Source organism: Arachis duranensis, chromosome 5 (genome assembly GCF_000817695.3).
Source record: "Arachis duranensis cultivar V14167 chromosome 5, aradu.V14167.gnm2.J7QH, whole genome shotgun sequence".
NCBI classification, from domain to species: domain Eukaryota; kingdom Viridiplantae; phylum Streptophyta; class Magnoliopsida; order Fabales; family Fabaceae; genus Arachis; species Arachis duranensis.
In genome coordinates this window covers 106,606,917-106,631,066 of record NC_029776.3, presented here as the reverse complement: position 1 = coordinate 106,631,066, position 24,150 = coordinate 106,606,917, and the positions used below count along the sequence as shown (strand labels likewise).

The 24,150-nt window shown below is 34.3% G+C and overlaps 5 protein-coding genes across 12 annotated transcripts in view; 4 read left to right on the top strand and 1 right to left on the bottom strand.

Annotated features, from left to right (window-relative positions):
• LOC107491454 (16.9 kDa class I heat shock protein 2) overlaps positions 1 to 627 on the top strand; it is a 1,070-nt gene extending 443 nt beyond the window's left edge. The window contains exons 2-3 of the mRNA XM_052261889.1: positions 79 to 154; positions 228 to 627. Of these exons, the coding sequence (XP_052117849.1) occupies positions 79 to 154; positions 228 to 505 (354 nt within the window). The 3' untranslated portion in view covers positions 506 to 627. The remainder of the gene's footprint in view (positions 1 to 78; positions 155 to 227) is intronic.
• Positions 628 to 1,173: 546 nt separating this feature from the next.
• Positions 1,174 to 8,015, top strand: LOC107491590 (uncharacterized aarF domain-containing protein kinase At1g71810, chloroplastic). Of its 2 annotated transcripts, none has more exons than XM_052262189.1 (21): positions 1,174 to 1,797; positions 2,137 to 2,181; positions 2,521 to 2,559; positions 2,687 to 2,857; positions 2,999 to 3,151; positions 3,406 to 3,441; positions 3,571 to 3,618; positions 4,097 to 4,183; positions 4,525 to 4,566; positions 4,653 to 4,761; positions 4,902 to 5,016; positions 5,307 to 5,356; positions 5,466 to 5,544; positions 5,676 to 5,726; positions 5,798 to 5,939; positions 6,045 to 6,089; positions 6,207 to 6,311; positions 6,403 to 6,444; positions 6,540 to 6,707; positions 7,428 to 7,535; positions 7,617 to 8,015. In XM_052262189.1, the coding sequence occupies exons 1-21, from the start codon at positions 1,468 to 1,470 to the stop codon at positions 7,719 to 7,721; spliced, it is 2,070 nt and encodes a 689-aa protein (XP_052118149.1). In that variant the 5' UTR covers positions 1,174 to 1,467; the 3' UTR covers positions 7,722 to 8,015. The 2 variants fall into 2 exon arrangements, with proteins under 2 accessions (XP_052118149.1, XP_052118148.1); XM_052262188.1 differs by having other exon boundaries at positions 1,175 to 1,797; positions 7,416 to 7,535.
• A 1,933-nt stretch (positions 8,016 to 9,948) lies between these two features.
• On the bottom strand, positions 9,949 to 10,594 carry LOC107491481 (mitochondrial import receptor subunit TOM9-2). The gene has a single exon (XM_016112320.3). It carries the CDS (start codon positions 10,448 to 10,450, stop codon positions 10,148 to 10,150), a length of 303 nt encoding a protein of 100 aa, XP_015967806.1. The 5' UTR covers positions 10,451 to 10,594; the 3' UTR covers positions 9,949 to 10,147.
• Positions 10,595 to 11,092: 498 nt separating this feature from the next.
• LOC107491456 (MA3 DOMAIN-CONTAINING TRANSLATION REGULATORY FACTOR 2) lies at positions 11,093 to 14,321 on the top strand. The gene is made up of 4 exons (XM_021143618.2): positions 11,093 to 11,363; positions 11,865 to 12,200; positions 12,310 to 12,404; positions 12,474 to 14,321. The coding sequence occupies exons 2-4, from the start codon at positions 11,963 to 11,965 to the stop codon at positions 14,310 to 14,312; spliced, it is 2,172 nt and encodes a 723-aa protein (XP_020999277.1). The 5' UTR covers positions 11,093 to 11,363; positions 11,865 to 11,962; the 3' UTR covers positions 14,313 to 14,321.
• Positions 14,322 to 16,181: 1,860 nt separating this feature from the next.
• Positions 16,182 to 18,097, top strand: LOC107491482 (ras-related protein Rab7). Of its 7 annotated transcripts, none has more exons than XR_008009550.1 (8): positions 16,182 to 16,291; positions 16,378 to 16,404; positions 16,647 to 16,746; positions 16,839 to 16,985; positions 17,328 to 17,441; positions 17,530 to 17,675; positions 17,825 to 17,963; positions 18,047 to 18,097. XR_008009550.1 is itself a non-coding variant. In XM_052262227.1 (8 exons), the coding sequence occupies exons 1-8, from the start codon at positions 16,239 to 16,241 to the stop codon at positions 18,063 to 18,065; spliced, it is 675 nt and encodes a 224-aa protein (XP_052118187.1). In that variant the 5' UTR covers positions 16,183 to 16,238; the 3' UTR covers positions 18,066 to 18,097. The 7 variants fall into 7 exon arrangements, 6 of the variants coding, with proteins under 6 accessions (XP_052118188.1, XP_052118187.1, XP_052118186.1 ...); XM_052262227.1 differs by having other exon boundaries at positions 16,183 to 16,291; positions 17,415 to 17,458; XM_052262226.1 differs by having other exon boundaries at positions 16,183 to 16,291; positions 17,328 to 17,458.
• Positions 18,098 to 24,150: the final 6,053 nt, after the last annotated feature.

Here is a 24,150-nt window from a genome sequence, read left to right as displayed (position 1 = left end):
ATGAATAGTAGCTGATATACATAATATTTTTTATTTTTATATTATAAACTTGAATGCAACATATTAAAATCAATTAAGCATTCATATAGCTATATGAAAGATAAAGAGGGAGCAGCAATAGGATGTGTGATAGGAATAAGTGCAATGGTATCTCGTAGTTGCAACTTAGCGAGGTCTATATTATCAATGCTCAACAATTTTTGGGGAAACCGAAATAATATGAACAGGGATGAGGAAAGAGGATCTCAAGGTGCAAGTGGAAGACTGCAACGTACTCCAGATAAGCGGGGAGAGAGTCAAGGAGACTGAGGACACCAACGATAAGTGGCACCGCGTGGAGTGCCGCCGAGGAAGCTTCACGAGGCGGTTCCGCCTGCCGGAGAATGCCAACTTGGACAACGTAGATTGCACTCTGCGGGATGGAGTGCTGACTGTGAATGTGCCAAAGAAGGTGGAGAGTGAGTCGCAGCAGAATAAGAATGTGAGGCAGATCCATGTGGCCTAGTTGTCCTGCAAATTTGATCGGAGTATATATGTTTTTATATCAAGATCATAGTTCACATTCCAACTTGTTTTGTGTGGTATTTTATGATATGTATGAATATTCAGAGTGGCGTTTTTGGTTTATGATTTTGCAGTGTTATTGAGGGATGAATATAGTTAATTAATGAAATTTGTATTAATTAAAACTGTCTATATAATATTTAATTAGTTGTATATGATGGAAATAGTTTGTTATTTTGATTTTAGAAACTAGTAGATTTTTTAAAGAAAGTATTAGTGTTTATCACTTGATCTGGTAATCTAAATAACATTGCCATATATTGTCTGTACTAGTAGCCTATCAAAGCATGTTTATTAAAGTAAATGTGTTTAGAAATAATAAATTTGTTTTTTTTTCATATTTACATAAATTCTGAAAAATATTCAGATGTTAGACAGAATAATAATTTTTATATTCCAATGCCGAAATTAATTAATTGGTGTGCAATTTCAGAATTAAAGTTTCTATTAGTAAGACGAAAAGAAAAATGCTTGTAAAATTATAAACCCTTACAACTTTGCACAAATATGAAAACTAAACAATAATATGAAGAATATTCTCTAATTGTTGTTGGTGGTGATTTTAAAAACATGTGTGGATAAATGAGGAAAAAGAAATGAGGATGGGAAAACACAAGGACCACAGATAACATCTTCAAACTTCAAAATTTGATTGATTTCGTGACAACAAAATTTCCGTCGCAAAAGAGGGAGCCACACTCTTTAGTCTTTAACAGCAATCACCAACGCAAAACGTGAAGAACTGAGAGAACTGTGAGAGCTGAAATTGAAACACTGAAGAATGAACATGCATCCTAACTTCCAAAACTAACTCCCAACAAACTCTCTTATAACTATGCCTTCAATTTGCAACTGAATTTCTAAGCTCAGTATTCAAGAATCTTCTGAAACGCTTCAACCAAAATGCTTTCTCTCTCGACCTTCCCTTCTGTTTCTTACTCCTCTCTCCCTCTTCGACCGCGTGCCGCCGTTTCTTCCCGCCGACGCTCCGTCAGATGCGCCGCCGCGGCCGACGGGGACTCGTTCACGGCGAAGTCAGGGTACCTGTTCGAGCTGAGCGCCACGGAAGCTGACTCGCTGGCGGATTACAGCATCTCGAAGATCGCCGCCATTTACTACCGGAAGCCTCTGGTGGTGGCTCGGCGTCTGGTTCAGACCGGAATCTCTTTCGGAAAGTGGTTCGCTCTTCGCTACGTTGACACTCTCATGGACCGTTCCGATGATATGTTTCAGGTTTCCCGCAGCTTGTGCAATCTTTCTTTTTTCAACTTTGAATTTTTAAATTATTGTTTTTAAGGTGAATTCATTGTTGCAGGAAATGGTTTCTGGTTCTTTCCATTGAGAAGTTCTGTTTTTGAATATAGAATGTTGATTATTTTGAAGGAGATTGTTTCTTCTATTCGAACGTTTTAGCTAGAAAGTTGAGAATTTTGACTTGTTTAACGCGAAGTAGTTTTTGGCATCTATTAAGGAGAGGAAGTGATACCTGAGAGTTGTCGTTTGCAATATAAGAATCAAAACTTTTCTTTTTCCAATTTTAAATTTTGATTGTTTTGTTATTTGGTTTTGCAGGTTAGAGCTTCAGAGCTTAGGAAGATATTGGTAGAACTTGGACCGGTATGTCATGTTCGTCTGTTATTTATGTTCCAACTTGGTGTTTCTGTGACTTGGAAAATGAAGGGTGGTTATTTATGGTCAAATTACTGTGTGACTGAGGAAAAAAAAAAAGAGTGGATTGGTCAATTTTGCTACTACATTTTGTATGGTTTTATTCTTTGGGATGTGAATGATGGTTGATTGATATGTTTGATCTGTCCCCTTCGAAATTTCCTAAATATTAGTTCTAGACTGGAAAGCTTTCTGATCTAAATGTCAATGAAAATATCTTCTTTGTTGTTGTTTTCCGATCAACATGTCAACTGGTTCGTTTTGTGAATTTCGGTTTTGTAATTTCAGGCATATATCAAAATTGCCCAGGCTATATCATCTCGAGCTGTAAGTGTTGTAGTTTCCTTACTTGATCATTGTTCTGTGGCTCTCCATTAAGGTTTGGTCACTTCAGTTTACAGTGATTGATGTAGATAAGAATTGAGATGTAATTTTGAAGAATTCATCCTTGTAGGATTTGATACCACCATCTTATCTGGATGAACTCTCACTCCTGCAAGATCGAATAAGTCCATTTTCTACTGAAGTTGCTTTCAATATGATAGAACAAGAACTGGGATCATCTTTGGTTGAACTTTTCTCAGAGATTTCACCTGAGCCTGTAGCTGCTGCATCCCTTGGGCAGGTTCATTTTTTTATTCATTTTGGTGTGTTTGTCTTTGTGATGATGATTGTAGAATTTTTTAGAGTACTTTCGTTCCATGTGTAGTTTTTACAATTTAGATTTTACAACATCAAGTATGGAACTTCTGTCTCTGAAATGTAGGTGTATCAAGCTAGGCTTCGCAAAACAGGACAGGTTGTCGCTGTCAAAGTGCAAAGACCCGGAGTTCAAGCAGCAATTTCCCTTGATATATTAATCTTGCGTTTTATGGCAGGAGTGATTAAGAGAGCTGGCAAGTTTAATACTGATCTTCAGGTGATTCTGTAGTTTGTGCAAAGATTAGACTAAGTTCAGGTGATTCTGTAGTATGTGCAAACTGCAAAGATTAAACTAAGCTAGCTATGAATTTACATGACGTCATGTGTCATACTATGAATTTACATGACGTCATGTGTTATACCTAAATGGTTATCTTTGCCACTTAGGAAATGTTTATATCCGTGTTATATTTTTTGCTCCATATTATGTTGATCGTCAATTTATTGAACATGACCTTGTAAAATCTGCAGGGAGTTGTTGATGAGTGGGCCTCAAGTCTTTTCCGGGTAACTATTGGTTTCCTCATATATCTGCAGGCAGTTGTTGATTAAAACTGACCACCAGATTTCCACCTTTTTATTTTATATTTATATTTGAAATTCAAATTGAATACAGGTAAATCACCTTGAATGCAGGAGATGGACTACAATAATGAAGCAAGCAATGGAATCAAGTTCAGGCAAGTGCATGTTATCAAGTTTTTTAGTATGTGATTCATTCTGACTCCAAGATCAAGGTTGTATGGTGCGAAGACGAGTGAATATGGTTTGATTAGGTAGTAGTTTATCTAAAAAAAAACTCAGTTCCCTGAGAGTGGCAGGCATCTTTTTCCCCTTGGAACTGGTTTGGCAATTGACAGAAACTGCTTTAATTTTTTTTAATATTATGAGAAACTTTTCGCAGTCAAAGTTAAATATTTTTTTCCTTTCAATTCACTTTGAGCAGGAATAGACTGAATACATTGTAGAAATAGAAATATGCAATAAAATTGCTTGTGCTTGGTCCACAGAATTACAGAAATATATGACTTAAACATTCTTTTGTTAGAATCCCTTCTTATGGATGCAGCTTAATGTTTTTCTTGTGCTTTCATTTAGCAATAATTTATGCAGTATTAATGCTTTAATTGTTAGTTGTTATTTGTTATTTATGAGCAGGCAGTTATATGGCTCTATACCTGATGTGGTGATTCCTTTGATGTATAAGGACTATACAACGCGCAAAGTTCTCGTGATGGAATGGGTTGAGGTATTTTACTATTTGCTGTTTGCTCACCACATTTTAGCACACAGACATTTCAATCCCTGCATGGAGTAGAATTCCTCAGATAAATTTATTATATATCCTAATAGAAGAGTTCCGAGTTTAGAGCATCCTCTTTTGTAGTGGTTTAAATTGGAATGCTAGAACCTCCTTAGATAAATGGATTTATATGCCAGCACGAATAGCATTCCAAATTGTTTCATGCTTCTTTAAGCTCTAGTTCCTGAAAGAAAGTATACAAAGGGATTTATCTTTTTGGATTCTCTCATTCATGCCTGCTGGAAAAATCTAGTCTGCTGATGGATTATCTTTCTATGGGTTTGTAGGGGAACAAGTTGTCAGAAGTGAAGGATCTCTACCTTATTGAGGTCATACAATGTCACTTGTTGCAAACAAGTTGTTCTAGATTTCCTTCTGCACAGCTTTTTAATATTATTTCCCTGATGCTGATTAGGTAGGAGTATACTGCTCATTCAATCAACTTCTTGAGTGTGGATTCTATCATGCAGATCCACACCCTGGAAATCTTCTTCGAACGTATGATGGAAAATTAGCATATTTAGGTAATTGAACATTCAAATTTGATATTTTGATTATATGTCTTACTCTTTTGCTTGTATTCTTTGGTTTCTTGGTTTGTTATTATAAACTTAAATATGATATTTTGTTTATTTGTTTTCTGTTTTTCTTTCTTTTGCTCCAGATTTTGGTATGACAGGTGAGTTTAAACAAGAATTGCGTGATGGATTCATCCAAGCTTGTCTCCATCTTGTGAATCGCGATTTTGATGCATTGTCCAAGGACTTCGTCACTCTTGGGTATTTGTTTTCCCCTAAATTACACTCTCAGTTTTCAAAAAGTATTATCAGTATAGGATTGGCCCATGTGAAATATATAATGAAGGATCTTGAGCCTTATAAGCCTTGTAGCTTAAGTCCTCAGTATAGTTGTTCCTAATAAGGTTCTAATCATGAACCTTGAACTTTAGTGGACCTATGCATGGTCCATGCCTAACCCAAAGAATTGAGTGAGGGATGCTTAGGTATATGATAAAGTATCTTTTGAGTCAGGGATAGGTACTTGACAGCATACTTGTAAATTTTATCAGGCTTCTTCCACCGACTGCAGACAAAGAAGCTGTTACAAAGGCTTTGACAGGTTTTTACTTTAATAAGTGATTTAGAAAATACTTGTGACTTATGCAGGTTTTTAAAAATACTTGTTAAGGGAAGTTACTAATTCTGTTGTCTGAATTATTTGTATGCAGGTGTCTTCCAAAATGCTGTTGCCCAAGGAGTTCGCAATATCAGCTTTGGAGACCTTTTAGGAAACTTAGGAACCACCATGTAAGTTGTCCACTATTATGCAACATTATTTTCTCTGTTATTTTTGTCATTTTGGTGGTAGTTGCCTACTTGTTTTGTTTTCCTTTGGCATGTTACTTATCTTCTTATTCCTGTTCTCTAAAAATTTTCAGGTATAAATTCAAATTTAGAATACCTTCATACTTCTCTCTCGTCATTCGAAGGTAGTAACATCACAAAATGGCTTAAAACAAATGGTTTTGTGTCAAACTCTGAACAATATCTTGTCTTTTAGCCTTGCTGTGCTGGAAGGAATTGCAATTGGATTTAACCCGGATTACAAAGTTTTGGGTAGTACTTACCCTTGGATCGCTCGAAAAGTACTTACTGACAGCTCTCCCCAGCTTAAGGCTTCTTTGGAGACTCTTCTGTATAAGGTAAAGACAAGATTGGATTCTTTTTGTTTCATTTCTTTATTCAATTATATTGTAATATTTTCTAAAGCTCTTAACTTAGCCCTTGGTTCCTTACCTCTTTTCCAGGATGGTGTTTTCAGAGTAGACCGTTTAGAGTCTTTGTTGACAGAGGTGAAATCTTTCTTTCTTGTTTTCTTCTTCTTTTTTTACCATTCCAATTTTCTCCCTAGTAAGATCCCTTTTATGCTGAGTTTGTTTTAAAATTCTAACCTAAGATGGTTCTTTCAGTCTCTTCGTGCCAAAACAGAAAAGTCCTTAGTTAAACAACAACCTGAAGGCACTGATTCCAGAATGGCAATGAAGGAAATACTTTCTTTTACTTTAACAGAAAAGGTATTAACAGCCAGTTCCAATTTCATTCTACATTGTAACTACCCTCCAACTTTTTTCTCACTGATGTTGGATTTGTAATGAACCTTTGCAGGGTGAATATGTGAGAGAAATAATTGTTCAAGAGTTTGCTAAAGTATGTTTATTATTAGTTGTTCATTAAAATCATAATAGAAATGTGAAACATGAAAAATGAAAACTTTAATATTAATTGAATAAAATTAAATGCAGGGTTTTGATGCACTTGGACTAGCAACCTTGGAAACAGCTGCTTCAAGGGTTCCTTTCAGCGGATTCCTTTTTTCCTCTTTAATGACCGAAGAAGATGTGAACAACCTCAGAACCTTCCAACGCCTTCTACTCTTGTTGTCAGGGACCAGAAGAAAAGAAGATAACAAAGTAAGATTTCAGTTATCCTTAATTGTAGATAGACCAACTACTGCACAATTCTAGATGTTGATGGATTCATGGATATGATGATCTTAGGAACAAATTTCTCTCTCTCAAATTTTTCTTTACATGCCATTGTTGGATTGGTGATACTTGCTTCAAATGTTCGAGATATGAAGAGTTCAAGTATTATTTAGTAGTTATTATTTTATATTTTTAAGTATTAGAATGTCAAATTTAATTTCATGTATTTTGATTTTGTTTATTTAGTTAGTAGATTGGACTTTATGTTACGATTATCTTTATTTTAACCTAATAAGAGGTTATAAATACCTCCTAAACTATTGTATCTGTCACATAGAGAGCTTAGAGAAGTGCTAAACTATGGTGTGGACAAGTGAAATTAAGTAAGTCCTTCTCTTATTACATCGGGGAATTGGATAGAAGGTTGAGTTATTCCCTTCAATTCAATTTCCAAACTATGATTTCCAAACTATGATGTAGACAAGTTAGGTTAAGAAGTCGCTTTCTTGTTGGATAAAATTAGATAAAAAGTAGAGTGATTTTCTTTATATTTAATTACAATCTATCCCTTTTGTTTTATATTTCAATTTCAGTTTATCTTTTTTATTCAATTTCAATCATTACCTTCATGTTTATGGTTTGTTTTGTATCAATTGGAAATTAGTAGTCCTTTCTATGTCAAATGACATGCAGGGAATCATACAGGTTAGCCAGTACCAGAACCAGACACTTCACATGGAGAACCTATCATTAGTTCCAACTCAACTTGCATCTGTTCAAGAGATTCTTCCTGTTCTATCTATCATTTTTGAGGTAACTCTATCGTTTGCATTTTCTTGGATACAGCATTGTAACTATTTCCTCAATTCTTCTATGTTTGTAAAATGTTAACAGCTACCACCAGAATCCCAGCAGCAGTTACTTCAGTTGCCAGCTAATATGGTGAGACAGTTAATATCTCGCGCCGCTGCAAGAACAATAAGGAGGATTTTCTTGTGAACTCCTGGCGGTAAACACGTGTCAGACACAGAGCACATGAATTCTGTTTGCTCTAATCAACTCACTATCACCAGATAACATTGAAACATAAGTAGGATCCATATGACAGGGCATTGAATTTGTACATAAGCATAAGAATAAGCAGCATAGCTGATGCACATTGCTGATTCAGCAAGAGATTTTGAGCCTTACAATTCATGTTCAGAAGAACTTGTTTTGGATACTATCTGAAAAAATGAAAGTATTCATAGTATCTTCCATGGTATCAACTCTGGCCATGTTCGTTTTCTCTTTTGGGATTGTTCTCTATATGCATGCATGCAAAACATATTATTATTATTATTATATGGAAGCTGTATTATAATTCATTGTATCTCGAATTCGAATATGAAAATGAAGAACACAACAACAAAAACGTTGACTCAATTCTTGTTCAAAGCAAGACAATGCAATATCTTATTGGCGTGTGAGAAGAGTTCTTCAAATACCATGATGAAATTTAAAACGTAATTTCTACATTCCAAGCAATAAAATTTGAGCTTAGCCTATATAAGATGCCTAAGACGGTGGCTGACAAGTTGATTGCCTTATAGAGGAGGTTCCTGTGGTGTAAGGAGGATGGTAACAATGGTATACCTCTAGTGAAGTGAGAAGTGGTTCAGGCACCTAAAAAGGCTAGGGGGTTGGGGGTCGGGGATGCAGTGCTCAGGAACACAGCACTGCTGTTAAAGTGGTGGTGGCGGTTTTTCAAGGAAGATTGTCCGTTATGAAAGAAGATTGTCTGTTCGTGTAACAATTTGAATCCCAAGGTTATGCCTTTTAGTCAGATTTTACCGGTGAAAGGTGGCCCCTGGAAAGAGATCTGTCAGTTGGATATAAAAGCACAACAGGTAAAAGAAAAAGTTATTAGTGGGCTGACAATGAAAGTTGGTGATGGACGAAAAACACTGTTTTGGGAAGATAACTGGGTCTAGGGTGATCCTCTAAAAGTGCGTTTTCCAAGGCTCTTCTCTGTTTCAAACCAGCAAGGATCTGTGATGGGGGATTGTGGGTTTTGGGATGGGTTAGAGTGGATTTGGAATTTTCATTGGAGGAGGGAGCTGTTTCAATGGGAGTTGGAAGCTGTTTCACAAGTTCGATTTGGAAAGGATTGGTTCCGCCTAGAATTGAACTGTTTGGTTGGTTTGTTTTAGTCGGTAGAGTGAATACTAAAGAAATGTTGAGTAGATTAGGCATAACTCGCCAGCATGATAGTATTTATGTCTTGTTTTAGGAGATCGAATGTGTTCATTATTTGTTTGTGTTCTGTGAGTTTACGTGACAGGTGTGGTGCGTCTGGTTGAGGTGTTTTCATAGAGATTGGGCTGTCTGGTTGAGATGTTTTCATAGAGATTGGGCTGTCCCAGAAAGCACTAAAGGCTTGTTTCAGAGTTGAAATGGAACACCTAATAGAAAAGAGGAGTAGAAGAGGTGGCTGACTGGATTCTTTGCGGTTATTTAGAACGTCTAGTTGAAACGCAATAACAGGATTTTCAACAATAAAGAGGTATCTGTTGATGTCATATAGAACAGGACGTTTTTGAGTTACAAGGAGTGGACTGGTATTGATCCTACTGGTTGTTGATGGCAATGCCGGAGATGACATAAGATTGTTAACCTTATGTTTAGATTTGCTTTTGTATTTATCTATTTTATGCTCCACTCTCATGTGTCGAGCTTCATTTGTTTCAAAAAAAGATATTTTTTATTAAATTTTTGATATATTTTTTATTAAATTTTTGTTATCAAAATAATGACACCCAAATAAGTACTTATTATAATTCATTGTATCTGAAATTTGAATATGAAAATGAAGAACAATAACTCGAAGAACAACAAAAATGTTAACTCAATTCTTGTTCAAAGCAAGGCGATCTAATATCTTATTGGCGTGTGAGAAGAGTTTTAAATATTGTTACTTAAATTATTTTTTTTATCAATAATAAGTTTATCATCATGTCATCTAGATTATTATTTTTTTTAAGAGTGGAAAAAAATATTGTTGAAGAGAATAAAAAATTTTTTAAAAAATATTTGTTAAATTATTACACCTTATATACTATGTACTCTTATGTACCCTTATTAAAAAATAATTACAATAATAAATTTATTATTGATAAAAAAATAATCTATGTAAATTCTCGTTATTTCGGTATACTTTTTCTATCATCAAATATGCTATTTCCGATTTAACTAGTTAACAGGATTATGAGCATATAGTCATACACCAAAACCCAAGTTCCAAACATCCGGATTACAGCGTCAAACACACACCCCTGAAACAATAAAAGATAAAAATTTCAATTCAAGAATTACAAAATAAATAAACAAACGAAACCCTAAAACCTGTCATAACCGGAGGAACTTTCAAGAATCATCGGAATCTATTAAGATTTCTGAAGTGCAGGAGGAGGGGTTCCAAGGATGCTAGCCTGCTGAGACTCAAGCTCGTTGATCTGCTGCTCGCGATCCATCGCTACGACGAGAGGCACAACAAGGACCAAGAACGTGGTTCCGGCGATCCAGGCGGCCTTGCCAGTGCTGCGGAGGAGCTTCTTCGCAATAAAGGCGGCATCCGAGGCAGCCTGCTTCGTGCGACGTACGGCCGGCGACTGGGACACCCTTGAGAGGACGCCGGACTCGTCGCCAGCGGCGGTGATGGAGAAGCGCTTCTTGCCCTGCTTGGCCATGTTGTGAAGTGAAATGAAAAAAGGAAGAGGGTTCCGAAATGTTGTGTGGCTGTGAGAAAAACAAGTGCCGGCTCCGCTATTCACTTTGGGAGGGTTTAGTAATATTGTAATCCTTTAAGGGGCGGTGGCGGAGTTTCTTGATTCACTCAACAAAATTTTACATATATATGATTTTTTTTAATAAAAAATAAATATAACATATAAGGATATAGATTCGCGGAAGGAAATTACGATTTCAGTTTTTTTTAATATAATAAAATAAATATAATATATAAGAAATTAAGGATATTAACCTTTAAATTTTCATTTGAGACTATTTTTGTTAGTCGATGAGTACAAAATAAATATATTCAAGAGAGGGTGAATTTAATATTTTCTACATTCCAAGCAATAAAATTTGAGCTTGAAATAAATGAATATTAAAACGAAAAATTAATTAGGCAGGAATGTTTATGATTAGGCATTAATCTAAATTATTTTTGGCTCAAGTTTTGACATTTTGGATTTAATAGGAACTTGCTCAATTTTGACGAAGTATATATATCTCTTAAATTTTGTTAGAAATTACACAATAAAAATTTAGCATTCAGTTTGTTTGGTCTTGGGAGGCAAGTTCCTCTGCCGTTTTTTTAGGCAAACAATGTGAAGTTGTGACATCCAACACTGTTTTCAAAGTCCACATTGATTTTCGACCACACACACAAATTAAACGCCTTAAACTTTGGATATTACCTTTGAACACTGTCTTTTCCCTTTCCATCACTAACTCCTTCCAAAAAAAGCAGCTGTTACTAATTCAACTTCCATCTCAAAACAAAATAACAAAGAAATATTGAAGGCCTAATAATTTTAATCCCTTCATTCACCGCATGATCACGCTTCTCCCTAAAGCTTCATCTCTGTCAAGCAATAGGTAACTAATCTTGTATGATTTTCTTCCAAATTAATCTTGTATGTTGCTTATATAATTACATGAAAAGTAATATGTTTCCACACAGAAAGAGGTATGGCGTATGAAGTACGCCATATATAAAATATTTTACGCAAAAAGTATGATTATGGCGATTTCGGTATGTTGATAAATTGTGCATTAGTACGTAAACTGGTACATTGGTGAATTCATATAACTATGGTTGTATAATATGCTAAGAATAACAACCAAAATCAAATAATAAAATGGATGCAAACCGTTCAATATGTGAAGTTTGTAACGGAAACGTGCATTTCACTAATGCATGTAACATTTTATGTTGATCACATTAAATGGTATAATTATATTGCTTCAATTCTGATTTTCGGTTCACTTTTTATATACTATGTGCATTTCACTTTTAATAATACTGAGCATTCAGATTAATTGAATCATTTGTGAACATTCATATTTATGTAGAAAATTTTGGAATAACTTTTGTAGGATAAAAGGGAATTTGGATCATAGTCTATGGAAGAACTCAGAAAAAATAACATGGACCTAAGAAATTGACTAGAGCCTTGATTGAGTTAACGAGCATAATGGATCGTGAGAATCATGGATCTACATCAGAAAATGCAGATTCAATATCCATTGCTCCATTAAGAATTTCACCGAAGTCACCGAGATCAACTTCTAAGTCACCAAAATCTCCAAAGTCTCCAAAGTCTCCAAAGTCTCCTAATTCTCCAAGGTCTCCAAGGGTGCAAATCAAGTCCAGCCTAAGTCCAAAGAACAATAGGCAATCACATTCTCCAAGAGACGGACGTCCCAAGAAAGGTAAAAATCCTTATCAATTGCTACCTAAATTATTTTTTTATCAATAATAGGTTTACCATTGTAATTATTTTTTAATAAGAGTACATAAGATAATGCTAAAATTGTGCAGGTGGTGCTGGAGGAAAAGGTACTTGGGGTGGATTGCTTGATACAGATGACAATGGCACTCTTGATCCCAATGATCCAAACTATGACAGCACTGAGGTAAAGAGTTCATAACATCATCTTATACTATAAGGACAAAATCTTTGAAAGTGCACATGGGTTTTGTAGGAATACGAGCGTTCAAATGAAAAGAAAAAGTCAACAACACCACCAGATTTGGTGGATTACAAGAAAAAAGCAACAGTAATTGTAGAAGAATACTTTGCAACTGATGATGTTGTTGCAACAATAGATGAACTCAGAGAACTTGGAAAGCCACAGTATGGCTACTATTTTGTCAAGAAGCTTGTGTCTATGTCAATGGATAGACATGACAAGGAAAAAGAAATGGCAGCTATTCTATTATCTGCACTCTATGCTGACACATTTCACCCTTCACAAGTTTACAAAGGCTTCAGCAAATTAGTCGAATCGGCCGATGATTTGATCGTTGATATACCGGACACAGTGGATGTTCTAGCACTTTTTTTAGCCAGAGCAGTTGTTGATGACATTCTCCCCCCTGCATTCTTGAAGAAACAGATGGACTACTTGCCAAAAGATTCGAAAGGCGTCGAGGTCTTGAAGAAAGCAGAGAAGAGCTACCTTGCAGCTCCTCTCCACTCAGAAATAATCGAGCGAAGATGGGGAGGCAGCAAGAATATGACAGTTGATGATGTCAAGTCAAGGATAAACAATTTCTTGAAGGAGTATGTAGTGAGTAGTGACAAGAAAGAAGCCTTCAGATGCATCAAAGATTTGAAAGTTCCATTCTTCCATCATGAAATTGTTAAGAGAGCTCTTATAATGGCTATGGAGAGGCGCCAAGCCGAAGCGCCACTACTAGACCTTCTAAAAGAGGCTGCTGAAGAAGGTTTCATAAACTCTAGCCAAATCTCCAAAGGCTTCAGTAGGCTGATAGATACAGTTGATGATTTATCCCTTGACATACCGAATGCTCGCGAAATTCTGCAGCAATTAATATCTAAAGCAGCATCTGAGGGTTGGTTGTGTGTGTCATCATTGAAATCACTCTCAGTGGAGCCAGAGAGGAACTCAATTACAGATAGTGCTGCTGCTAGAAGCTTCAAGATTAAGTCTGAGAGTATTATTCAGGAGTACTTTTTATCCGGTGACATATTAGAGGTGAATAGTTGCATAGAGCAAGAGAACAAAAACAACAGTGCTGAATTGAATGCAATCTTTGTTAAGAAACTGATAACTCTGGCTATGGACAGAAAGAATAGGGAGAAAGAAATGGCTTCTGTGCTGCTTTCTTCGCTTTGTTTCCCGGCCGATGATGTGGTGAATGGTTTTGTAATGCTGATTGAATCAGCAGATGACACTGCTCTGGACAATCCTGTTGTTGTTGAGGATCTTGCAATGTTTCTAGCAAGAGCAGTTGTGGATGAAGTCCTGGCTCCACAGAATCTTGAGGAGATTGGATCTCAGTGTTTGTCTCCGGATTCCATTGGAAGCAAAGTGCTAAGAATGGCAAAGTCTTCTCTGAAGGCAACTCTCTCAGGGGAGAGAATCTTGAGGTGTTGGGGTGGAGGAGGAAGCAGCAGGACCGGTTGGGCCGTGGAAGATGTTAAGGACAAGATAGGGAAGCTTCTAGAAGAGTATGAATCCGGCGGCGATATAAGAGAAGCTTGTCGCTGTATAAAAGAATTAGGAATGCCATTCTTCCACCATGAAGTTGTTAAGAAATCTTTGGTGACAATCATGGAGAAGAAGAATGAGAGGTTATGGGGACTACTCAAAGAATGCTTTGAATCAGGACTAATAACATTCAACCAAATGATGAAGGGGTTTGGAAGAGTTGCAGAATCTCTTGATGATTTGGCTTTGGATGTTCCTGATGCTAGAACTCAGTTTGCAAAATATGTTGAGAGAGCAAAGAATAAAGGGTGGTTGGACAATTCATTTTGTTTTGGCAAACAAGAACATGAGAATGGCACTTGTTAATTGTTTGTGTGAGAGGAATATCTGAGATTACTAGTTTCAGTTTGTGTTTGTATTTTTTTCTACACACTTATATATATAAATATATGTTTTCTCTTCTCTAATGAATTAGCCTATATCGGAAACTAGTTATGCTGCACTTCTTTTCAATATTCTCCTGCAATCATTTCAAGTTTTAAAATTAGTTTTACACGTACATTCAATAACGTGAAAACTCAAGTATAATTAATTCATGTGAAATTTATCAAATCATTTAACGATTCTTATCTATCAACTTCACATAAAGTTAATTACACCTAAGTTTCTATCTAAAGCAAGATGCAAGTTGAAAAGAGACATAGTGATAAATATCAGCATAAAAATTAACCCTGTGAGATTGAAACAAACCAAAAGTTCATTCAAATCATGCCCATTTTTACCAGTATAATATTTTGAAGATTGTAATACCATTCTTTTGCTCTTTTTTATGCTGATGTAGTCGACTATACTTTTGTAATGAGTAAAATTCTTTCCGGTCCCTAACCATTTACGAAATTGACGTGGAATTTCTTCACCATTAGAAATGATCATGTCAATATCGTAAATAGTTAGAGACTAGTAAAAGATTTTATTCCTTTTGTAATTGATAATGATAATGCTATGTTGCTTAGGTATGAGTTCCTTTTCTTTTCCTTCTCTAACAAAGAAACTTATGAAAATCTCTAGAATGTACTTGCACTATTATTCTTTAATTAAAGTATGGTAAGAAAAATTTAACCATCTGGATTAACAAACATTCTGTACAAGCTTCATGAAGAGCTACCTTTTTTGTATTATGAAAGTAATTGTTCATTGGAAACAGTTATATAATTAAATTATTTACAAATAAATAAAAAGAAGAAACTAACTATACATCAAAAGTAGACTTTCCATGCTATTAATAAAAAAACAATAATGTTTCGGTACTGCTTAGAGTTTTATCAATACTCCCTAGAAAATTTGACAAGACAAAACGTACAATGAGATAACATTAATAATTCCTGTGTCTACAAATTGACAAAGCTGATCAAATCTTTGTACCAGTTTAAAACGTTGATATGCATGTTTTAATATATTAATTATAATTCTATTATATAAAAATTTTACTTATTTATGTATATATGTATATAAATTGGGTAAAGTATATTTTTTGTTCCTGAAGTTTGACAAAAATTTCAAAAAATATCCCTAAATTTTATTTGGTTTCAATTTTGTTCTAAAAGTTTTCGATTTGCATTATATATATTCCTGACGGCTAATCTTTCAAAAAATTTAAGATCAATTCAACAACAATAACATAAGAATAACTCTAAATACAAGTAAATCAAATATAATTTTCATGCATTATTGTTAGATTGGTCTTAAAATTTTTTGAAAATGCAGCCATCGAGAGTATATTTGATGCAAATTGAAAATTTTTGAGACAAAATTGAAATAAAATAAAATTTAAAAATATTTTTAAAACTTTTGCCAAATTTTAAAGATAAAAAATATACTTTACCCATATAAATATATATGTTGTTAAATTATTTTTAATATATATTTTATATTTTAATAAATATTTTATACGAGTGATTAATTTATTCGTTGAATTTTAGTGTATATATAACATGGTAGTTATTATACATGAGCTGCGACCTACGTGTATAATATGCATCACATGCATGATAGAATCCCTTTTAAGTTAATAATTTTGACACCATATTAACGTTTTGAATCTATGATGGATCCTTTCAAGGCTTAAAAAAAGAATAAAGAAAAAGAGAGAGTAAAAACTAAAAAGTGAAAACAAAACTGAATAATATTTTATTTCTCAATAACAATGAGAATTTAGTTAATAAAAGATAATTGCCATCAATTATTACCAAATCAATAAGAAAGAAGGAGAACAATCGAATCTTGAGAGCAATCATGTCAATGCGGAGGCGAACTTTGCTCAAAGTCATTGTTCTTGGCGATAGCGGGTACTCCTTCTTCTTCTTTCTTAGGGTTCCTCTTCTCTTCTATTCCATTCACTAACCTTACATTTTTCCAATTCATTGTTTCTTAGGGTTGGAAAGACCTCCTTGATGAATCAGTATCCTTTTCGTTTTCATTGCTGCATCATTTTATTTATCAGCATTGCATTAATTTAATGATTGTTTTTAATTATGATAACTACCATTCTTAATTGTGGCTAGTTTGTTTAGCATACACTGTACCATAGAATATGTTTGCTTCAGCTGAATGTTTGAAGATATTTAGTTTAGGTAAGGTAACTTTTTTGTGCTTAAATCTCTCTTGAAGTGAGCATATGCAGAATCTTAACTGTTAGGATAGATATGTTCATAAGAAGTTTAGTCAGCAATATAAAGCTACAATTGGTGCTGATTTTGTCACTAAAGAACTCCAGATTGACGACAGGCTCGTCACTCTACAAGTGGGTTTTCTGGTTCAATTCAATGGTATTTTTGAGTTCTTTATTTATATTTAATGTAATTGTTTATATTACATCTTATGTCTGCTTGGAAGATATGGGACACTGCAGGGCAAGAGAGATTTCAGAGTCTTGGAGTTGCATTTTATAGAGGGGCAGATTGCTGTGTTTTAGTCTACGATGTTAATGTCATGAAGTCCTTTGATTCCCTCGAAAACTGGCACGAGGAGTTTCTCAAACAGGTTCTTTAGTTCTTTGTTTTTCTCTTTTATTTTTTATTTTACTCTTGCTACTTTTGCTGCTTGCATTTACATTTGCTTCATATTTTATAGATTCTTATTGATGGACAAAGCGTACTCCTCTAGTTTAATTTGCTCATTGTACTATCTGTGTATACTAGTGCATCCAAGTTTCATTATGTTCTGAAAACTCATAGTATGGAAATAGATCTAGCAGATTAGCAGAACAAAGAAAAAGCCTTTACATTTAGGCTTCTTAGAAATCTAATTTTTAGTAATTGAATTATTCCTAATGCATCCCATGTTCGACAGTGTTTTGTTTGGTATAAATTCAATTATATTCAGGAACTTCTTACTTGGAAAACTTCAGCTATAGTTCGCATTTTGTTGCGCAGGCAAACCCTTCTGATCCAAGGATGTTTCCTTTTACAGTGCTTGGAAACAAGATTGATATTGATGGTGGGAATAGTCGAGTGGTAGCTACACATCATTGCCCTTCTATGTTTCTTTATCTTCCGTATAAATGTCTAACTAATCTTCTATACAGGTATCTGAGAAGAAAGCAAAGGACTGGTGCACTTCTAAAGGGAATATTCCCTATTTTGAGACTTCCGCAAAAGAGGACTACAATGTTGATGCTGCATTTTTATGCATTGCTAAGACTGCTCTATCTAATGAATATGACCAAGACATGTAAAATTTATCTTTGATATACATTTACACATTAATAATATCATGATTTGGATATGTGATTGGTATGTTATCTAAAAGAATATGGTTGAAATGTTTTATCTTTATTTTGAAGTGCTAACTAGAATCTAATATTTCAAAACATGTTACAGATATTTTCAAGCTATGCCTGAGACTGTTCCAGATAACGAGCAAAGTGGCGGGTGTGCATGCTGACAAACAAATGTGGAATGAATTTCTTTATCCTCTTAATGCCATGGCTAAAATTCTTGGAATTTTTTTGGTTAAAGGGTGAGTGTGCTCCCTTCTTCTACACCCAACATAGCTTGAGCAAATCTTGTTTGATTTACATATTGAATTTTCATGAAATGTAGAAATATCCTTCTGTTTTAAGAAGGACAAGCTTGACAAATGACAATGTTGGTAGAAAAATGAGAATTGCCTCTTATTATATTTACTTTTTAATTTTTGTAAACTATAAATGCAATCAAGTTTCTTAATTTTATTTTATCCCAATTTTAAGCAATGAGTACTGAAATTGTAACAATGAATGAATCAATGTTTTTCATTTTTATTGTGCAGCAACATTTTACTTTGTCTTATTCTATTGTGCTGCATTGATATAATTTTTTTTTTTAAATTCTTCTCACTGGCTCTAATTTTTTCTTTATATAAAATTCATATAGTTGGAAGTCAAAGTCCACTGCATATGTCTTGTCTTGAAAAAATATGACATCCATAATGTTCTCATGAAAACTTGATCATCTCAGATCATTGGGCTTGTAAAAGGCCAATTTATAACAATACCCATATATGACCACGGCCATAAAATCATTATCATTGTTAGGTGCTGAATTCGTAATAACCTTCCAAACATTCATTTTAGTGCCAACCTTGAACTCAAGATTAACAGTACATTTGTCACCATGAATATCAATTACATTGGGAAGAGTTGAAATTGGAGAAAGATCGAAGCAAACCTCTTTGTAAATGGATTTAAGGTTCGTATGGTGCCTTCATATATTAATACCATTATTAACCATCCATGACAAGATCCAAGAACGAGGTTATTTTATAGCTCTGTCATTGTGAGATGGTAAATCTCCTTCTCTTCAAGAATACGGGTTCGTCTCTAAGTTAATTTTGAGAGGGTGCCTGCATATATCTTGGTTTTTTTGGAAGATCTCTTAGCAACAGCAGTAGCAATAGGTAATAGATGTTAAACTTAATATAATTTTAATATACATTATAAAATTATCATTCACAGTAAAGATCTTGAAATTTATGATTATCACAAATAGAAATGAGAAGAGTTACTAACCTTGATCTATGATAATAATAATAGTATTAGGAAGAATTCACTTTGCCTATTCTTTTGCCTTCTTAATTCTTTCTTCAATTTAGTTATTGATGGTGAGCAAAGAAGAAAGACTTCATAAGTATAGAAGTTGGTTTTTATGAAAATATATTAGAATTATTCAGTCCTCTTTTCTTATTTATGAAGTCACATTTTAAAATTATCATATAACTTCTTTTTAATTAAATATTTATTAAACCAATAAAATAAGACACATCACACACATGAGACATCATATAATAATATAATTTCTTACATTCTCCCATTTGGCTCATGTGTCATTATTCCTATTGATGGTTTAACAAATATTTATCATAATGCGCATTTCTAAGCAATTACTTACATAGCTTAATTTATCATGATAAGAATAAAACTAGCATGAGTCATAGCAGTTGTACGTCACCTAATCGACATAGTCCCTTCTATTTACTACAAAGTTAGCCATATTTTTAACATGAGTCATAATTAGGAAGTATATAACATAATTAGTCCAACAATAATGTCTTCATTGTAAGACAATATCTGATTATTTTAATTCTATTATGTCTACAACAAATTGATAAATCAGGTAATACAGAAACATTAATTCATTTGAGCTCAAAATGTCAATATTCATACAACACAAACTTCATTAAACATACTTTGATCCTATAAACTCATAATACCCATCCTTTCAACATGACTAGTAAATGTTTTGGGCAATAACCCTTTGGTCAAAGGATCAGCAATCATAATATTGGTGCTAATGTGCTCTATTGACACTCTTTGTTTTTGAACTTCTTCTTTAATGCCAAAGTATTTCAATTCCATATGCTTAACACCTTTGGAATACTTGTCGTTTTTAGAAAAGAAAACTGCTGCAGAGTTATCACAATAAATTTTCAGCGGCCTAGCAATACTGTCAACAATTTCAAGTCCTGAAAAGAAGTTCCGTAACCACTTAGCCTGAACCATGGCCTCAAAGCATGTCACAAATTCAGCTTCCATTGTAAAAGTAGCATACTGACTGCTTCACATTCTTCCATGATATTGCTTCTCCAACTATGAGATACAAATAACTAAAAGTGAATTTTCTTGTATCTACGCAACTGACAAAATCTGAATATGAATATCCAATCACTTCAAGGTGATTAGATCTCCTATAAGTAAGCATGTGTTCCTTTATCCCTTGCAGATACCTTAAAACTTTCTTTGCAGCTTTTCAATGATCCAATCCTGCGTTATTTTGGTATCTGCCAAGTATACCAACTGCAAAGTTGATATATGGCCTTATGCAAGTTTGAGCATACATCAAACTCCCAACAACAGATGCATATGAAATTTCTTCCATCTGTTTCCATTCCAAATTATTCTTTGGACGTTGCATGAGACTAAACTTGTCCCCTTAGCTTTTTGAATTGGAACAGGTGATACTGTGTATTGTGCCATTTTGAATCTCTCTAATACTTTATTAATATATGATTTCTAAGACAATCCTAATAGTCATTGTGATCTATCTCGAAATATTTCTATTCCAATCACATAACTTGCCTCATCCATATCTTTCATTTCAAAGTTATTAGAGAGATATTTTTTAGTCTTGCTTAATAGACCAAGATCATTAGATGCAAGAAAAATATCATCAACATATAGAACTAAAACAATGAATTTACTCCCACTGACTTTCAAGTATATACACCAATCAACGGTATTTTTCTTAAATCCAAAGGACAGAATGGTATCATTAAATTTGATAAATCATTGGTGGGATGCTTGTTTAAGTTCATATAGTGATTTCTTAAGTTTACACACTATTTGTTCTTTCCCTTCAACCAAAAATTCTGTTGGTTGATCCATGTAAATATCTTTCTCTAAATTCTCATTAAGAAAGGCAGTTTTTACATCCATTTGATGTAACTCTAAGTCATAATGAGCCACCAAAGCCAAGATAATCCTTAAAGAGTCTTTTCTAGAAACTGGTGAGAAAGTCTCTTTGTAATCAACGCCATCTTTTTGAGTAAAACCTTTGGCAACAAGACGAGTCTTGTAACGTTCAAGGTTGCCATGAGAATCACGCTTAGTCTTAAAGACCCATTTACACCCAATTATCTTGCATCCTTTAAGTAATTCCACAAGGTTCCATACTTTGTTTTGTTCCATTAATTTAAGCTCATCTTTCATGGCCTCTAACCATTTATCAACATTATCACCATTAATGGCTTGTGAGAAAGAAATTGGATCATTAGCAACACTCAAGTCATTTTCTGACTCTTGCAAATACACTACATAGTCATCAGAAATAGTAGATCTTCTTTCTCTTTAAGACCTTCTTAATGTCATTTCTTGTGGTTGTTCTATTATCGACTCCTCGTTAACCATGGGATTAATAAGTTCTTTTTCCTCTTGATTATTATTTAGTCTAACAACAACAGGAACAATAATTTATTGTTCCTGTGGATTGTGATTAGGCTCAATAACATTTGAAATAACAACTCTAGAGGTAGAAGTACAAATTGAAGGAACTTGAATTCTTATTTCTTTAATCTCCACATTTTGTGAGGCTGTACTCCCACTGGTCTCACCATTCTTAATGAACCGTGCATTGCCAGTTTTAATTATTCTTGTACTATGAGTAGGATAATAAAATTTATATCCCTTTGATTTTTCTGGATAACTAATGAAATATCCACTGATTGTTCTTGCATCCAGCTTCTTTTCTTGCGGATTATAAGCTTTTATTTCTACTTGACATCCCCAAACATGTAGATGTTTTAAACTAGGTTTTCTCCCAGTCCATAGCTCAAAAGGAGTTTTAGGAACTGCCTTACTAGGAACCATATTTAACAAATACATAGTAGTTTTTAAAGCATACATCCACAATGATATAGGTAAAGATACATTACTCATCATTGTCCTAACCATTTCTATTAAAGTACAATTTCGTCTTTTTGATACACCATTTTGTTGAGGTGTACCTGGCATAGTGTATTGAGCACATATACCACATTTTTCAAGGAATTTAGCAAATGAACCTGGGTTTTGTCCTCTTTCATTGTATCTTCCATAATATTCACCACCTCTATCAGATCTAACGATTTTTACCTTTTTGTCCAACTGCCTTTCTACTTCATTTATATAAATCTCTAAAGCATTAACTGCTTGGGATTTATCATAAAGTAGATAGACATAACCATAACGTGAATAATCATCAATAAAGGTGATAGAATATTTTTCTTTATTGAAAGAGTTTACATCAAAAGGTCCACATATGTCAGTGTGTATAATTTCAAGAAGTTGGGTACTTGTGGCTCCTTTCTTTGTGTGTTTTGTTTGCTTTCTTTTAATACAATCCACACAAATATTGAGATCAGTAAAATCCAAATTTGGAAAGATGTCATTCTTTATCAACCTGTCCATTCTTTCTTTGGAAATGTGACCTAAACGTTTATGCCACAAGTAAGCAGGACGTTCATTCACTAAACTACGTTTAGTGCCAACTTTATGATGCAAAGTCATAAGTGATTCGGCATATAAATTATGAAGATTAAATTTATATAAACTATCAAAAAGTATGTCAGATCCAATCATATAGTTGTACTTAAACAAACTGAAACAACTATTACCGAAATTAAAAGAGTATCCAGCAACATCAAGTTTTGATAAAGAAACTAAATTCTTAGAAATACTTGGTACATAAAAAGTATCTAGCAAATCTAAATGCTGTCTAGTGTCGAGAATCAACCGATAAGTCCCAACAGCTTCTACTGGAGCTTTATCTTAATTTTCTATGTAGACAAACTTTTCATTTGGCCTTATGGTTCGGGTTGTAAGGAATCCCTGCATCGATTAACTAAGCTTATTACCTTTCTTTTCAAATCAAGCCTTCCTCTTTGGACAATCATTTTGGAAGTGTCCAGATTTCTTGTAGAAATGGCATTTATCTTTTTTCTAGATTTTAGAAGAGGACTTAGCAGTATTTAATGGTCCCTTCCACTTTCTTTTTCCATGCTTCTTTCCAGTTTTCTTTCCAACTCCTTAATGGTTCAGGTAATGGATAGAATGATTTCCTTAATTCTTAAGTCTGGTTTCCTCTTGAACTAACATACTATGCAACTCATGCACATTCCATTTTATCTTTCATGGTATTATAGTTCATTTGGAAAGGACCATACTCAGACGGTAATGAGTTTAAAATAAACTGCACAAGGAAACTTTCATCAACTTCCATTCCCAATGACTTAAGTCTTGCTGCAATATTTGTCATTTCAATGACATGCTCATGCATAGTATGAGAACAATCAAATTTCATGGTGGTCAAAGTATCCATTAATGTCCCAGCAAGAGACTTATCAGCAGTTTGGGAGCGCTCTTCCACAAGCTTCATAAATTCTTTTAGGGGTGAGCACGGTGTTGGGAATAATACACCATTCCCCCTTGAGAAAATACTTTTCACAGAGAAATAAAATAGACACAATTACAACACAAGAATTTAACGTGAAAACTCCAATTACTGGAGAAAAAACCACGGCCGTTGCCAAATGACAACCAGAGAATATGACTATGTAAAAATTGTTACAACACATAGACTTCTTTTTCTCTAACACCAGCACCCCAGTACACCCACACTCTCAAAGCAAATATTTAACTATATCTCACAACACTCTCTAATTAAAAGGTATAGAGAAAAAGAAAAGTCAGATACAAACTTTAAGTGTTTCCGACTAGTGCAAAAAATATGGAGAACTTAGCCTCATATTTATAGCCTAGGCCACCCACTCCATTTGCTATCCTAAGCAATGTGGGACTAATTCAACCAAATCCTAACAATCTCCACCTTGATTGAAATAGTCACATATCTTCAGCTTCCATTGTCAACACCGATAATTCTTTGCTGCCATTGTCTATACCGACAATCATAGTTCAAAGAACTATTATACTCCACCATGAAAGTATACTCACTTGGAATTAGACCACTCCAAGCATTTCGCCTTGGTACAGATCGAAACCTTGCTAAAAATTCATGGTGCAACTTCCAAATTGGCTTTTCTTAGAAGTTCTTCAGCCATCGACATAACTCTGCCACACACCTTGCATCTCAACGCCAACCAATGCCCGTGTGCAATTGTGGACCCGATTGCCACA

Excerpts from the sequence above, each read along its gene's own strand:
- LOC107491590 (XM_052262188.1), top strand. The coding sequence starts at position 1,468 with ATGCTTTCTCTCTCGACCTTCCCTTCTGTTTCTTACTCCTCTCTCCCT. Across the intron at positions 3,619-4,096 it reads ATGGAATCAAGTTCAGGCAA|TTATATGGCTCTATACCTGA; the intron begins GTGCATGTTATC and ends ATGAGCAGGCAG. Across the intron at positions 5,545-5,675 it reads GGAAACTTAGGAACCACCAT|GTATAAATTCAAATTTAGAA; the intron begins GTAAGTTGTCCA and ends AAAAATTTTCAG.
- LOC107491481 (XM_016112320.3), bottom strand. The coding sequence starts at position 10,450 with ATGGCCAAGCAGGGCAAGAAGCGCTTCTCCATCACCGCCGCTGGCGAC.
- LOC107491456 (XM_021143618.2), top strand. The coding sequence starts at position 11,963 with ATGGATCGTGAGAATCATGGATCTACATCAGAAAATGCAGATTCAATA. Across the intron at positions 12,201-12,309 it reads AGACGGACGTCCCAAGAAAG|GTGGTGCTGGAGGAAAAGGT; the intron begins GTAAAAATCCTT and ends AAAATTGTGCAG. Across the intron at positions 12,405-12,473 it reads CAAACTATGACAGCACTGAG|GAATACGAGCGTTCAAATGA; the intron begins GTAAAGAGTTCA and ends TGGGTTTTGTAG.
- LOC107491482 (XM_052262226.1), top strand. The coding sequence starts at position 16,239 with ATGTCAATGCGGAGGCGAACTTTGCTCAAAGTCATTGTTCTTGGCGAT. Across the intron at positions 16,747-16,838 it reads ACAGGCTCGTCACTCTACAA|ATATGGGACACTGCAGGGCA; the intron begins GTGGGTTTTCTG and ends TCTGCTTGGAAG. Across the intron at positions 17,459-17,529 it reads ATGGTGGGAATAGTCGAGTG|GTATCTGAGAAGAAAGCAAA; the intron begins GTAGCTACACAT and ends TCTTCTATACAG.